At 37.7% G+C, this 16,664-nt stretch overlaps 1 protein-coding gene and 1 long non-coding RNA gene across 2 annotated transcripts in view; one reads left to right on the forward strand and one right to left on the reverse strand.

Annotated features, from left to right (window-relative positions):
- The first annotated feature begins 5,461 nt into the window (after positions 1-5,461).
- Positions 5,462-12,067, forward strand: LOC140529303 (uncharacterized). The gene is made up of 3 exons (XR_011975492.1): positions 5,462-6,421; positions 8,433-8,546; positions 9,895-12,067. It is a non-coding gene; the product is annotated as an uncharacterized lncRNA (long non-coding RNA).
- The window catches only part of PROX1 (prospero homeobox 1), a 57,973-nt gene continuing 51,624 nt past the window's right edge, over positions 10,316-16,664 (reverse strand). The window contains exon 7 of the mRNA XM_072647855.1: positions 10,316-16,091. Within this exon, the coding sequence (XP_072503956.1) occupies positions 15,903-16,091 (189 nt within the window). The 3' untranslated portion in view covers positions 10,316-15,902. The remainder of the gene's footprint in view (positions 16,092-16,664) is intronic.

Here is a 16,664-nt window from a genome sequence, read left to right on the forward strand (position 1 = left end):
GTAGGAGAGTGGTGAAAACCAGAAGAAGCACAGTTAACAGAAAAAGTGACTTAATATGATTCCTGAGGGGACTCAGGGCATCAAGGCCTGAATTTCAGAGATCCGAATTGCCCCTAAAATATGGATTTTTCCCACCATATGTCTCCTTTCTATGTTTCTGTAAGTGTGTGCCTTCTATCTTCATGGACACTCTGTGTAACAGTAGAATAGCATGAATCAAGTTTATATGTGGACTGTAAAGTATTATTACTGAATTTTCTGCATATTAGTGACTGTGGTGTTATGATTATTCTTATTTTTGCATTATTGTTATTAATATATGTTTTATATTTAAGAGTTAATGGTGTCGTGGTAACTGATTTTGTGTAAATGGAATCACATTAGTGGAAGATTATGAACTAAAATGGTGAATACTGCTAGTGTATCACACCCTCCTTTATAAAAGGGTTGCCCTTAGGACCCTGAGAGAGGTTGAACCATAGCAGAATGATGGTGAGACTTGTTTGGGAAACTAAGACCTATAAGTATAAGGAGAGGTTGAAAAACATGAGGCATCCTACTGATGATGAACTTCTTTTTGCTTGATTAGATCAGTGCTTGGAAAGCAGACTTAATCTGTTTCTGGGACTATATATAGTTAAGTCAATAAATCAGCAAGCATTCATGAAGTGTCTATTATGAGCTAGATACTGTGCTAGATACAAAGAAAGGCAAAAATAAATTCCTGCCCTCAAGGAGTCCTTACTCTAATGGTAAAGAAAACATGCAAACAACTATGTACATACAAGAAATATACTAGGTAAATTGGAAATAAAATTGGAATGAAGGCACTAGCATTGAAAGGGGATTAGAAAAGGCCTTTTGCAGAAGCTGAGGAGGCAAAGATGAGGAGGGAGAGCATTTCAGATTTGTGGGATAGCCAATGAAAGGGCATAAAATGTCATTTATGAGGAATGGAAAGGAGACCAGTGTCTATGAATTGTAGAAAGTGGAAAGAGTAAAATGTAAGATGACTGGAAAAGTAGGAAGGGCCTTTCACAAAAGGTTTGAAGAATTTTAAAAGCCAAACAGAATACTTTAAGTAGAGGGTGACATCTGACCTGTGCTATAGGAAAAATAGTAAGATAGTTCAATGGAAGATGGACTGGAATGAGGAGAGATTTGAGGCAGAGAGACCAACTAGTAGTTTAGATATGAGGTGATCAGAGCCTGAAACAGGTGTGGTGAGGTCAAAAGAAAGAAGGAGTGGGGGGGGGGGGGCATAGCAGAGATATGTTGTAGAGGTAAAATTGGCAGGATATGGCTACAAATTGGATATGGATATGGGTAGGGATGTGTGTGTGTGTGTGTGTGTGTGTGTGTGTGTGTGTGTGTGTGAGAGAGAGAGAGAGAGAGAGAGAGAGAGAGAGAGAGAGAGAGAGAGAGAGAGAGAGAGAGAGAGAGAAAGAGAGGAATCAAAGATAACACATAGGTTGTGAACTTGGTTGAATGGGAGAGTGGTGATGCAGTCAAAAGTAATAGAAAATTTAGGAAGAAGGGTAATGTTTGGGAGGAGGTAGTATATTCAATTGTGAATCTGTTGAGTTTAGGAGATCTGCAGGACATTCAATTTAAGATGTGCAGTAGGCAGTTGGAGATGTGAATCTGGGGGTTAGGAAAGGTAAAGGCTGAATAAATAGAACTGATAAATCGTCAGGACAGAGAGGATCATTGAATTCATCCATGGGAGCTGATGAGATCATCAAACAAAACAGTATAGACGGAGACTAAAAGGGAGCCCAGGATAGACCCAAGGGTCTGTTCACTACTATCATGTGACCTGGATGAAGAGCTAGCAAATGAGACTGAGGCGAAGTCAGAGAGGAAGAACAACCAGGAGATAGACATATCACAAAAACATAGAGAGAAGAACATAAATAAAAGGGTATGATGAACAATAATTAAAGTTGCAGCGAGGTCAAGAAGGATGGGGTTTGAGAATAGGCCATTAGATTTGGCAATTAAGAGAGCTCTGGTAACTTTGGAGAGAGCAGTCTCAGTTAAAGAATAAAGTTGGGAGCAAGACTGCAGAAATAAGAAGTGAGTGAGAGGAAAGGAAGTGAAGGCATCAAAGGTTTCAGCCTTGAAAATTAAGAGAGATACAGGAGGACAGTGAGTGGAGATGGACAAATTGAGGATGGAGGAGATGTGGATATGTTTGTAGGTAGTAGGGAAGTAGCTGGTAGAGAGGGAATAATTGAAGAGTGATCGAGTGGGGATAATAGAGGGAATGATCCACTAGAGAAAATAGGATGGAACAGGATCAGTTGGGCATGTAGAAGAATTTGTCTTGGCAAAGGAAAGGACCATCTCCTTGTTTGAGAGAGAGGTGAAAGAGGAGATAGTAGCATAAGTCATCTGGGTGATGTGAAATGAGGACACAGGAAAAAGAGAACTCTCAGTGAATGACCTCATTTTTTTTCAGTGAAATAAGCATCATGGTTCTCATCTTAGAGAATGAGGAGATATGATAAAGTTGAGAAAAGCAACTCCAGTGAGTGGAATAGTGAGTTAACTAATGAGGTACGAAAGAATTACCATACCATAGAGAAGACCCAGTTGAGATTATGTAACATAAATTTCTAGTGGGCACAGTGGGGCTTTTCATGATTGTCTCTAGGTTTTTTTTCAGCAGCTTGTGAGTAGAAGCAGTCAGTAGATAGTGGGAGTAATCCAAGGATGAGGCTTCTTATGGCAGGATCAGAGATAGGGTATAGAGGCACAGGACTTGAGAGAAGAGAGCTGGTTGAACTGGTTCACCAAGAGATCAAGATGGTGAAAGGTGGAGAGTGTAGTTAGGGAGTGTGTGCATGTGTGCATGTATGCGTGTGTGCATGCATGCGTGTGTGTGTGTGTATGTGTGTGTGTGTGTGTGTGTGGTGTAGCTTGGGACAGAAGGGTGGAGGGACTGAAAAGTCATTATGGAGACAAAGGACAGGTTTTGGAAATGCAAGGTAAAGGAGAAATAGAATGACAATAGATTTTGAGCAAATGAGAGATTTCAGAGTTCATGAACATGTAAGTGGCACAGCTGTGGGTGATGGAAGATCAAGGATACTATCTGTGTGACCCTGGGCTAGTGCCTTGACCAGTCTATGCTTCATTTTCCTCATCTGTGAAATGATGAGAAGATAGCATTCAATGTCCTCCTTCCAGTCTTAAGTATATGGTCCTAGAAAGGTATGCCTGGCAATTAGCACCAAGACTGACATATAATAAAGTGACCTGCACATGCTTTTGTTTGATAATAGTTCTAGGCATGATCCAGGGCTGCTTATACTAAAGAAGTTTGCATACTGGTGAAACCCAAAACACTTGCACAAATTGGAGAGAACCCAGTGCTATCAAGACAGGTACAGATGCAGGCATATTTTCCTGGGTGGAAGCCAAATAGTCCACTCTTTTTGTTTAGTGAGCACTTGGGTCAAATAACCGCATGGATTCACCCAGAGTAGATGCTGCCTAGATTATTTCATAACTTAATCCACCTAAGTAGCTCCCTTCCTGAACACTAGGCTGTGGAGGGTAAGGACTGGATTGGTGACAGGCCAAGGGCTGAGTACAATGGGTAAAGGAAATAGAGATGGGAGGGAAAGAGCTTTAAAATAATTGAGATTTTTGTTCTGAACCATAAAGAAGATGTGGAATAATGCAAAGAGCTCTGACTCTGGGTAATGAGCAGGCCATAGGATTTAGAGCTAAAAACAATTCTAGAGATCAAAGCAAGGTGGTTAGGTGGTACAGTGGATAGAGCCTTGAGTCTGTCAGGCCTGAGTTCAAATCCCACCATCAGATAGTCCCCCAACCCCTTTGAGTCTCAGTTCCCTCATTTGTAAAATGATTAGTATTAGGTTAATAATAGTAACTCTCTCCTAGGGTTTTTGTGAGGATCAGATGAGATCATATTTATAAAGAGTTTTAAAAACTCTAAAGTGTTATATAAATAAATTATATATCATTACTTAACTGCTCAGGGCCTGAGTTTCCTCATCATAAAATGAGAATCACACAAGCAAAGATCTCCAGAGATGGAAAGTTCGCCGGTTGTCATTTAGTCCATTTCATAACCCCACCCCACCCCGCATGATGGATCTGACAAGTGGTTATTTAGCCTTTGCCGAAAATCTCCAGTAACTGAGGAGCCAGTTCCCTTCTGGGGTGGTATCAGCTCCTTTTAGGAAGCTCGGATTGTTAGGATTTTTTCCCTGACATTAAGCTTCAGTTTCCCTCCTTGTTCTTTGTACCCACGGTTTCTAGTTCTGCCCTATGGGGTCTAACAAGAACAGATGTGGTCCCTCTTCCACAGGACAGCCCCTCAGATACTTGAAAATAGTCTTTGCATCCCTCTGTGCCTTCTTTTCCATACCAAACATTCCTGTTTCTTTCAACCTTTGGGGGAGGGTTAGAGTTCCTGACAAGACTGAGGGAGATTCAGGATAGAAGCAGCCCTGAAGACCTCATCCGTTATTCCATCGTCTTCCTCTGGACATTGCCTGGCTCAACAATAGCTTTCCTAAACTGTAGCGCCCAGAACTAAATACAACACTATGGGTGAGGACCTACTAGGGCAGAGTAGAAAGGGTCTATCACGTCCGTGTAATAGCAGTTGTGTGACCTTTTTTTTAGAGTTTCTAGGCAACTGAAGTCATGATCCTTGCAAATGAGGTGACTGCAAAACACTATGAAATAATTGTAGTTCTAGTTTTGAGAGAGGTAGTGGGGCATAAAGGGTTGGCCTTGGGGTCAGAAGACCTCCGTTCAGTTCTTACCTCTGACACATATTGACTGTGTGACCCTGGGTAAGTCACTTGACCTCTTAACCTACTCTAAGAGAATAAGTTTTAGAAAAGAAATACTTCTCCATCTAGATAGAGCGAGTTTCTTCATTCAGGATTTTCCTGTACTAATCAAACTACAGGTGCAGTTCCTATCCTCAGTCAAATTGTAATTAAGATGTCAATAAAAGTGAGAGGAAAGGCTGGAGGGCTCAACTTAAGTTCCTCCCTCCCGCCCTTGGAGCCCCAGGCTCATTATCACCTAGGAGCTTTCCTCTGCCCACGCTTCACTCAGGAGTAAGGCTGCTTAGGGCGATTAAGGGATGAGGTCTTCAGGGCTGCTTCTATCCTGAATCTCCCTCAGTCTTGTCAGGAACTCTAACCCTTCCCCTAAACGCTGGTTATCTCTAAAGCAAACAGGCCTCCAGGAGATATGGGCGCAGCTTTATCTGTTGGTCCACCTACACAGACAGGGGCTACTTAGGAGGTCTATGCTTTTGGTTAGGATTCAGATGTTAGAGATTGAGGGATGGCTTACAAAGCCTGGGTACTCAAAATTCTGCCCTAAATTCAGAAGTCACTGAATCTTGTCTTTGTCCCAGGGGCATATGGCTTATTTATAGCAAAACAAGGAATAGAAGTGTTCCTTATTGTATTCTAGAATCACCTAAATTCTGTAAAGTAAGGAATTTTCTTCTAGAAAAGTCTCCTTACACCCTCATTTTGCATCTGGTGCTGTGCCTAAAGTTTTACCATTAGAGATTCATTCCTTTGAGTTAAGTAATGTTTGATGCTTTGTGGCCCTCTATTAAAATAATGTGACCCTGAGAATAGTAACATTCCAAGTGATTAACATTCTATCATGACTCTGTTGGGTGCTTTCCTTTGTGACGAGAAGGTTGGTACAGAATGAGATCACTGTATAATTGGACAGAAGGGACTGAAATATGGAAAAGTAAGGCAAAGAGAAACAAAAGTGGTCCTTCCACAGAATTGGTCTTGCAACCCCAAGTTACTTTCCTTACAGGAAGTAAAAGAAAGATCAGTGAATAATCTTACTATACTACATTCAGTCTTCCTAGCCAGAGTTTGTATGGAAGCTAGAGACAATAACTATCTCATTTTATTTTTACAATAAGATGGTGAATCAGGTAGGGAAGGCGTTATTCACCCAATTTTACAGATGTTAAAACTGAGGTTCAGAAAGGTTAAGGAACTTGACCGAAGCACACAATAAACCAATTGCGATGCCAGGACTCAAATTTAAGTATTTTGAAATTAGTTTACAAGATAGAGTGGTGGGTGATAGAGAGCTACACACATATCCATAGATAAACAGAAGGCAAAAGAAAGTGAATGGGGCAGAGGAGAAACCAGACAAAGTATCTTAGGAACATTTGAGGGTTTTGAGGGGAAATACATGAGAACAAAGTACAAATGACCTTTTATGTTAGTCCAGTGCTCTGTTCACCATTTATCCATTCTTTTTAAAAATATTTTTTAAAACTACAGACTTGATGGCTATCAACAAACATGAACATTCCCAAATACAGAGGAAGGCAGGAAAAAAAGAATTGCCTATGAAGCCATGAATCAAACATATACAGGTATTTTTAAAATTTTATATCAATTTTAATATACTAGTATTTTGATGCTACTCAAACTGGGGAAATACTTAACCCCTTACTCTTCAGTGGTTTTAAAGCAAAAACCAGATGCCCCAGCATTAGATATCTGACATTGAGAATCCTTTAGAAAGACTGGAAGCTAAGAAGGTTGAATGTAGTATAGTAAGGTCATTTGCTGTTGTTGAGTCATTTCAGTTATGTCTCACCCCATTTGGGGTTTTCTTGGCAAATATACTGGAGTGGTTTGCCATTTTCTTCTCTAGTTTATTTTACAGATAAGGAAACTGAGGCAAACAGGGTTTAAGTGATTTGTCCAGGGACACACAGTAAGTGTCTGAGGTCACATTTGAACTCACGTCTTTCTGACTCCAGGCTCAGTGATCTATCTACTGCACCACTCAGCTTCCCATTATGATTTACTGATCTTTCTTTTATTTCCTATAAGAAAAGTAACTGGGGTTGCAAGACCAGTACTTAGCAAGTTGATACTATAAGCGCTACACAACTTGTATCTTCACTGCTTTGGATGAACTTAACTGCTTTTCTTTTGTATATGTTTAGATGCTTCATGAATACTCTCTTTTTCTCTCTCTTCTCTTCTCATCTCCTTCCTTTCCTTTTTTACTTTGGCATCACTATCACTCTCCCATATACCCTAACAGTCTAGTCTTAGTAAAAACTCTCTCTTCTAACAAATAAATATAATCGAGTCAAGTGAATTGATGTTTTGTTCATTTACTTTTAACATCTCTGGTCACACATACATTTCTGAACATGCTATTGTTCTGTATGATTATACTAACTTGTTACCAGGAAGGATTTCAGACATTCTTTTGCGGGGGGGAGGTAGGAAACCTGAAGTGGTGAGAGGGGCTAGTGAAAGTAATGGAAAAAAACAGCATCAGGGAAGCATTTAAAATGCGCAGAAGAGAACAAGAGGGGGCTGGGGGACACAGCAATAGCTAACAGCTATTATAAAAAATAGCTTATAAGTTTTACTTGCACTTTATGATTTGCAAAATGTTTTTTTTTTTACCAAAGTTGAGAAAACAATAATTTGAGGTAGGCGTTGTAATTATACCATTTTATTATTATATTAATATTATAATATTATTATACCATTATATTATTATAATAATATTATTATAATATTATTATTATACCATTCAGCTAAGGCTGAAAGTGGTTAAGTGATATGTCCAGGGTCATATAGCTAGTAAAGTCTGAATAGAATTCCAGCTCATGTCTTACTGACTCAATCATTATATCACCTAGCTACATGGATAGGGAGGCAGCTGTAAGAATGAAGGTGCTGAATTTAGTACATACTTTAAAAACCAAAAGCTTCATGTAATGAGATTCACAGTTTCATGTTTAGTACACTTCTATGATTCATATATGAAAATGTTTATGTTGATCGGTGTTTGTCAAGCTCAAAATGACAAAAACATTTTTTTAAAATGGCTAATCACTAAAAGGGACCTCAGAAACCATGTAGTCTGACTTATACCTGATATGATCTGCTCTGTAGGATACCTGCTACTTGGGCATCTAGATTTTGCTTAAAGATCATTAAGGCGTAAGGGGTTAAATATCTCCCCAGGTTAAGATAGTGAAATAATTTATAGTCTAAAATCTAGGGCTAATTGAAACAAAACCATAACAGTTTTCATAAACTAATTTATACTATTTTTTCTTGAGACTATCATCTTTCACAATTTAGAATGAATTAGAAAGGAAGATTACCTGTGCCATTTTAAAACAAGTTATAGATGGTCATTAGGAAGAGGTGTTCATATGTCCGCAGTAGAATTTGTGGTGCTTGTGAGGACCCACACAGGTAGAAGGCTCTCCTTTCCCAAGGTCTGAAGTAATGACTCTTGGTCATTGCATCCTGGAGGGGGGTGACAAGGGCTATTGCCCTTGATAGAAAGGGCTAGAAATGAACACGTTACTATGTCACTTAACAAATTCTTCCACTGATTTTCAGGCATTCTCTGTCTGACAAGAGAAGAAAAGGACCAAAATGTACAATATTAAGGATTCAGGCAAAGGAAGAAATCACTAAGATCCTAGAGTCTAGAACTGGACCTACCATTGTTTGGTAAGGTAGATGACTGTACTTGAAACCTTATTAGCAACTTTCTAATATATTTATCATATATTGTTTTGTATTAAAATTATCTTAATTGATAGCTTATGCTCATGCTGGAATATAAACTCCATGAGGGCAGGGACTGTGACTTAGTTAAACTTTGTATCCCTCTGAAGTGGCCAGCATAATGCTATGCATATAGTTGGTGCCTAATAAATGCTTCCGTTTTGAATTTAATTAGATGAAACTAATAGTGAGTTTCCTAGAGGAAGAAAACAGTGAAGTGGAAACATCACTGAGTTTTGAGTAAAAGGGTCAGACGGCTTGAACCTGTGTGACAGTGAGCACATTATAGAATTTAAATTTGGTAGAGAAGTTAGATGTCATTCAATCCAATGAAACTGAAGCCAAGAGGGAGGAGCTAATGGCAAGAACAGCAGGGTCAAGGACACAAGTTTGAATCTTGACTCATCATTTTCTATTTGTGTGACCTTAAATGAGGCCCCTCTCTGGACCTTGGCTTCTTTATCCATAAAATAACCGTTGTCCTATTTGATCTCTCAGATCACTTCATTCTCAGAGTCTTACAATCACGACTCATTCCTCTGGCTGCCAATTTAAGAAGGAAGTTTACTTTAAATAAAAGTAATGAAAGAGAGGGAATAAGTATTTCTATAGCATCGACTCTGTGCCTTTTACAATATTATCTCATTCGATCCTCATGATAGCCCTGTGAGGGAGGTGTTACTATCATCTACATTTTTACAGTTGAGGAAATAGAGGTAAACAGAGGTCAGATAGGAATTCAGGTCCCTCTGATTTCAAAGTCCTATACTCCATTTACTACACCATCAGCTTTCTCCAAATGACACATGGAAAGAGAGGCAGGTTTTTTTTTTTTTTCTTTTCTAAAGCCAAACCACGGATGTTTACTACTCTGGGAAGTCTGGGTAGAGGCAACTACTCCAAACCCATTTATAAAAGTCAAAGAGTAGTTCTTCATCTTTAAATCTGCCAGAATAGAAGTTGGGAAAGCGTTAGGTTCTCCTGGAACAGTTTACAAAAGAAGAGTTAACATTTCTATTACCTTTTCACAATTTCCAATATATTTCCTTATTACAACCCCTTGAGGGAGGCAGTGTGTGTGTGTGTGTGTGTGTGTGTGTGTGTGTGTACGTGTGTGTATGTGTGTGTGTGCGTGACTAGCCTCATTTTACAGATGAAGAAACTAAGGCTCCAAGATGAAATAAATGACTTGACCAAGGTCACCTAAGTTGGAAGTGTAAGAGCTGAACTGAAGGCTTCTATGTCTCAAGGTCTATTGTCCTTTTGTATTCTATCGTGCCTCCTATCCTAGGCTGCCTCTTTATATCCTATGATTTTAGCAAGTCGGTGAAATGTGGTCATGTTTACGTCTTCCTCTGAATCATCTGGAACTGGAAACTGTGCGGAGAAAATTATAACAGGAGGTTGACCCAACCTGGCTTTGTGTTCTTCCTCATAAGGGATAAACAAAGGTAAATTTGTCCTTGGAATCAACCTTGTGGCAATAGGAGGTTACCTGGAAACCGTGAAATCTGGATGAATCAAACTGCTCCGGTAACAAAAGGCATTTGTATCATCAGTGTTCGGGGCCCAGTTGTCAGGTTTTACCATCCAGAATGTTAGGGGATAAACACCATAACTGTCATTCTAATTGCATCAGTTGTCCTGAGTTCACCTCGACCCCACATTCAATCCCCTAAAAATATTTTCAGAAAAAATCCAAAGCACATCAATGAGCTTGTAATTTATATTTATTTTGCACAAGCTTGCATATATACTGCACATACATTCAGTTTAAGAGAAGATGGAAGGCACACAAGGCAATTGAACTACTGTATCCTTTAAGTGGTACAAAGCAAAAAGGTCAAAGTTTGGAGAGTATACAAAAGCTTAAAACACACAAAATAAAACCCCATTCCCACCCTACCCCCAAACAACGTCTTTTTTTTCCTGTTTTAAAATTTAGTAGCTGCCAAACTAAAATGTTCACTTTGACTTTAAAATCAATTGTCTACTGCACCTTTTAAAAATTTATTTAATATGGACAGGGAATCTCATTTTTTTAATCATATCATCAATTCATATTACAGTACATCCTTGGTAATACAAAATTGTACACCTTCATCAAATAAATTAGGATAAATTAAACCAATAAATTATGCAAAGTCTTTAGAACAATAGACAACAACAACATAAAAAAATTCCACAGTTGAAATTGCCTCTAGCTAAAAAAAACAAAACAAAACGAAACAAACTCAAAAATTGACTTCATCAGTTCAGTTATTGTACTATTTTCAAATTAAAGGGTCTTTATTACAAAAAAGAGCTTAATGCTATTTACAACATATTGCTAAATAATATAAAGGCAGTGTCTTGTCACGTTTTGTAACTATATACAAATGAGTAATGGCTGGGATGATACCAGTGTGAACTTTAACCTTTGACTCTTCTAGGGAGCTTTCAGTCCAACTCCATATGGTTTCTCTCACTCTGAGTTCTGATTTTATAGGGGGCAACTCAGACACACTTGTCCTGCTATGGGGAGGACCTATGTTTTCCCAAAATACAGAATGAATAAACCCTCCTGGGAGAGGGCTAGCGCAAGAATTGTATGTCTCCTGGTTGCTTCTCCATCTTAGACACACTGCATTTCACTGGATGGCAGATTTGGGAGAAGGTAATGTAGCTTAGGTTAAAAGACTCTGAAGAGTTCAGATGCCATCAAATCCCACACAAAGAGTGTTTCTAAGAAGACCCAAAGGCTAAAAAATACCAGTTTTTTAATCCCAGCTTTGAATGAGCCTTTCTTAGCTTCGGTTTATAGATGGTTTACAACCAACAGTTCTACAGAAAACAAAATTGCATTTCCTTCAACATAACAGTTAAGTGCAATACAGTAACTGATACTCATATAAACCAGTTACATTCTTTTAAGGGGAGCTTTTTGAAAACAATGCCTCTTGGAATATTCAAACACAGAGTTGGTACCAGAAGGAAACATTTGCACTAGTCACACCAATGAATACTCTATAATACACATGGCAAATCAGTTTTGCTCTAACTTCTCATGTACAATGCTTATTCTGGGGATGCTGTAAACCACTCTTCATTTTACAAATTTGTCAATGCTGCTGGTGAAAATCCTAGTTTTAAAGCCACAAATATCTTCACCTTTATATCTTAACATTAACCTATGGAAAAGAAATTTTTGTTTTACTTATTAAATGACTTCATGTACATAGAAAAAAAAATCTGTAATTTTTACAGAAACTGTATCACCCTTGTCCTTGACATCTGATGAAAGAGACTGTTATCTTTTAAAAGTAGAGAAGCTGGATTTTGAAGAATGCTTTCAACTATCTATACAGTTACTGACGTGTTCCTAATAAATCCAACAGATGTTTTGAGAATGTCATTATTAAAATCTATGTATTATGCAAGAACAGCCATAAGGTTAACTATGTACATTGCTTTATAAAAGTTCCCCTCTTGGATTTGTTTTGTTTTATTTTTCTGTTTTTGTATTTTTTTCAAAGATATTCACCCACTTCCCTGGTACAGTAACAAAGATTCTGCAAACTTAAAACACTTTTAGTTAAATAATACTCAGAGGCACAAAGCAAACCTCAGGAATATCTATGGGTGAACACTTCCTTAAATAATGCCTACATTCTAACATATTCCACTTGTTATACCATTTAATGTGAAACGTTCTCATTAAACAACCAGAGATACAGTAAGAATTAAATGTTTTGCAGTTGCAAATAGAACATTCTTTTCACAAAACATAACAGATGTCTAAAATAGGATCTTAAATCTAGATAGGAAAAAGGTAAGCTTTTCACTTCACACGCATATTATATATATATATATATAGATAGATAGATTCTGTATGTGTCTATACACATGTATACTTCTGCATACACATATATAGCACATCATATGAAATATTGCTTCTATACTACTTTTCTTTAGGCTAAGAAAACACAAGATTTGCACCACAGTTACAAAAAATTGGCTTCTACAAGAATTTTCAAAACTTGAATGCTGCTCAAACAATTGAGGAAAAAAATAATTTGCGTTATCAAACTGTTCTAAAAATTCTCTTCTTCAAAAACGTAGTCTGCCGCTTTGTTTTTTTTTTAAAAAGACACAAAATATGCATAGCTATCAACATTATGTCAAACAGCCAGAAAAAAAATCTAGTGTTTATTGCAGCTGTATTAATTGGAAATAAAAGTCTAAAAGATGAAATTGAAAGCCACAGAAGGCACAAGAACAATTGTACTTGTGGGAAAAAAACTGGTATTTTGAAGGATTTTTTTTTTAATCCTTCCGCTGGTGCATTTAAGGTCTAGGCACAGACTATAACCTCAAGTGTGTATGCAGAAAAAACTCAGAATTAGCAGAAAATGAATGGCAATGTGGTCATTTCAACATGGACTTTAAATTCTTTTCTCTGTCTAAACTCTCCCCCACCACAAAAAAAAAAATAGTCTCCTACAACCTAATCAAATTTCATTTAGGGAGAGTGGTCATACCATCTGAAAGATGGTAATTTGCACTTTCAATCAAATAAGAGTTTCATCACCCAGATTTTTGTCATTTTTGATGTACTAAGAGGCATAAGATAATATGGCTGCTCTGGGTGGGGAACTCCCCTCCCCCAAAAGCAAAGTGACCAAGAAATGAAATGCTTCCTTCAGATTCACTTTCTACTCTGAAATCATTTCTATGCCTCAGTGAAGATCAAGAGTCTATTACTCTCGTTAGATAAATGCAACAGCATCTAGGTGTGAATCTGCAGTTTTGCTAAGTTCGCTTAATTAAATTAGATGGAGGGGAACAGTGGAGAGTGTGTGTGGAGAAGGTGGGGGCAGAATTGTAATTTAAAAATTAACTCATTGTAATTGAAGGATCAGTTCCATTCCAGATCAAGAAAGTACATAGCAATTCTTTCACAGAGTCTGTATAAAGTATGGCTTTGCCTTTTCCCATTGTCAGCGGCAATGCAGTGTTGTAACACCACGTCAATGACATTTTAACAGCCAAGGACTGACTAGATGCTAATTTGGGCCTGCAGATCACCATCTCCTGTGGGTAGCAATACTTTGAAGAGGGGACTACCACCAGTTGATCTTTACATAGTGCAGACTGAATTGTATACATATTAAATGTCACAGTTGCCAAATTGTACTTTATTTTTTTTTTTTAAGGAAAAAAAGATGCATATCCTGTTGATGTGCCCATCCTTTAAGAAAAGTGCACTGGAAAAGATGTGTTTTGTGTTTGACTCATTTTGAAGCTGCTGGCACTTCATCCCATGTTATTGTTTTCATTGTCTATACGGCAGGGATCCTGCCTGTGCTTGGGAATAATGACAGGGCATCATAGGATTGGGCTGTTTAATTGGAAGTCAGCAGGTTTTTAAGGCTTTGTGCTGACAATAATAGCTTTCATACATTTCTGTCTATCAGCAGTATTTATAAATGAAGTGAAATTGCAGTGATCAGGTCAGCTCTTTAGTCACATGGGTAAACTTTCACTCTCCAAAGTCAAATGCAATTTTGGAATAGAAAAAAAAAAACTTAAGGAAATGCCATATTTATGTTACCTATGATCTAAATACCAGATTTGTTAATGAATCTTTTCTTGAAAATTGTTTTTAACCAAATTACTTGATGAAGGGGGGAGGGATGGAGAATGTTAGTGAACAATAAATTCTTACTGCATCTGTTCAAAAAGAAATCCGAAAAAAGAAATATAAATGCCATCAGATGTGTTTTTAAAGTAAATATTGGACAGTATACACTTGAAATTTTGAAAATAATTTAAAAAAAAGGAGAACCATTGAAGAAAGCACAAAGAACTAGCAGCTAGCTTTCTTACATTATGCTGAAATAGTGTCACTTAGGTTAATCCCAAACTTTACTATACTGTACACTCACTCTACTCATATTTTGGTCAACACTAGCTTCTGTGTTAGAAGAGACTGATAGCATATCATTCATTTTTAAAAAGCTGCACAGAAAAGCAAGGAAAAACTGAGGTTGTCATCACTTTGCATATCCATCAAGACAGCGGGAGATTGTTTATATGACTTATTTTGTCACATTGTAGGTGCTTAACAAATGCTTGTGAATTTGAAAAATCATTTTTGGGGGAGAGGGTCATTCTTATATGTGTTCCTCTAACAAGATGAAGTCCAAGCAAACTTATTTGTTATTAAAAAAAGCTTCCAGCATAACCAGGAATTGAACGTCCAGGATGGGATTAGTTTTCTCTTCCTGTTTAAAGGTAATTCAGAAAATTATATGCAGGGGAGGGGAGAGAACTTAAATGTCAAATGGGAAGAATTATCTTTTTTATACAACTTTAAGCAAAGTTGAGCAAAGAGTAGGTTGGAAACTTGTGTGCCTTTTAGTATCTGAAGCAAGATGAGGGTAAATAGAAAAGGTTTAGGTTTTACTTTGTGGAGAATGAAATATGTTCTGGTTTTTTTTTGTTTTTTTTTTTTAACAAGAGGACCATACTGTAAAATGAGAGAAGTGGCTAGACCATCATGCATGAGTTGCCAGTCTCAACCTGAAAAGACCAATCTTGTGCAAAACTGGTTTGCCTCAATAAGAAACTGGCAGCTAATTCATTAATTTGGGAGTGGGGGTAGTCATCATTTCTATTAGGAAAAGGTTGATAGCTTTTTGTTGTTTTGTTATGGTTGGAAATCTGGTCTTCTGGGGGTATCACTTTAGGCAATGAGCTGCTAAAAATGTCATTAGCTGATTTTAGAGATGAAAGCAAAAGCAACATGATTAGCTAAATAAAATAAAACTAAGCTTAAATAGTGATTCCATAGAGTTTCAGACCTTTTTAGCAGTGAAAACAAGAGGAAACTTCATTGTCTACAGTAGTGTGCCAGGATGCTGGTTTCCCTTGGCCAAAATGCCACTTAGCAGCAAGCCATGTATCTAACAGAGGCATCCCATACATGATGCCCTACCTTGCTAAGACAGGCTTTACCCACTTCAAAATTCTTCTCCCTGAAAATGAACCCCATTTAAGTCTCCAAATGTTAAGGGCCTTGGGCAAAAAGTAAACTGAAGGCAGAAGGACAATTCAGTATCCCCTTGCAACAGAACCACACAAAAGAAAAAAAAAGAGAGAGTTCATGAGGAGGAGGCAGAATTACCAGCTGATTTCATAAACATATCTATGCCTCTCATACACATGGATATGAAATCAAAATTTAGATACACATAACTTGGGCATCCAAAGGGGACTGCTACTTTTCATACATTCAGAAAGAGTTGTTGAAAATTTCTATTCATGAAGAAGCTCTTGTAGGCAGTTCGGGGATTTGAAAATCTCAGGGACTTCACTATCCAGCTTGCAGATGACCTTGTATATGGCCTTCTTCCAGGAAGGATCAACATCTTTGCCTGCGATAATGGCATTGAAAAACTCTCGTAATGTGATCTGTGCGACTTCCAGGAATCTCTCTGGAACCTGCTGATACAAGGAGACAATGGCATTAATAAAGTTTTCAGTTTCAAGTCTCCAGTTCTTCAAAGGAAACTGAGCTAAGTTCTTTCTTTCAGAAAGAGGCTTATATGGCACCTGCATTTTCTAAAAATGGCAGTCCTGTATTCTTTTATGTAAAGTTGTTATATATAGTAGCATAAGAACACAGGATGGACAGCTCAGTGGAGTTTTCGCAATAGAATCTTACAAGGAAAGTACTGAGGTCTATTGAAACCACAGACTCCTGAGTTCTACAGTGGTTGTTTGGGGATGGGGGGTTGGGAAGAGATGACATAAGTCTGACCTTATATTGCAAAACGGATATGATCCTGAATAAAAATTTTAAAAGTGAAATTTCCAACAACTGAATCATATTTCTCCAGTTATTCCCACTATAAATTCCAGGTGTTTTCACTCAGAAAAAAACATTTGGGATCCACAACAGACAAAAATAATAATTTAGAGAACAAAAAAGAAAAGCCAGATAAAACAATCACATTTAAAAGAAGTCACAAAATACATAGGAACCTAAAATATCCCACCAGACCATAGGAACACAGA

This window comes from Notamacropus eugenii, chromosome 2, assembly GCF_028372415.1.
Source record: "Notamacropus eugenii isolate mMacEug1 chromosome 2, mMacEug1.pri_v2, whole genome shotgun sequence".
Taxonomy (NCBI): domain Eukaryota; kingdom Metazoa; phylum Chordata; class Mammalia; order Diprotodontia; family Macropodidae; genus Notamacropus; species Notamacropus eugenii.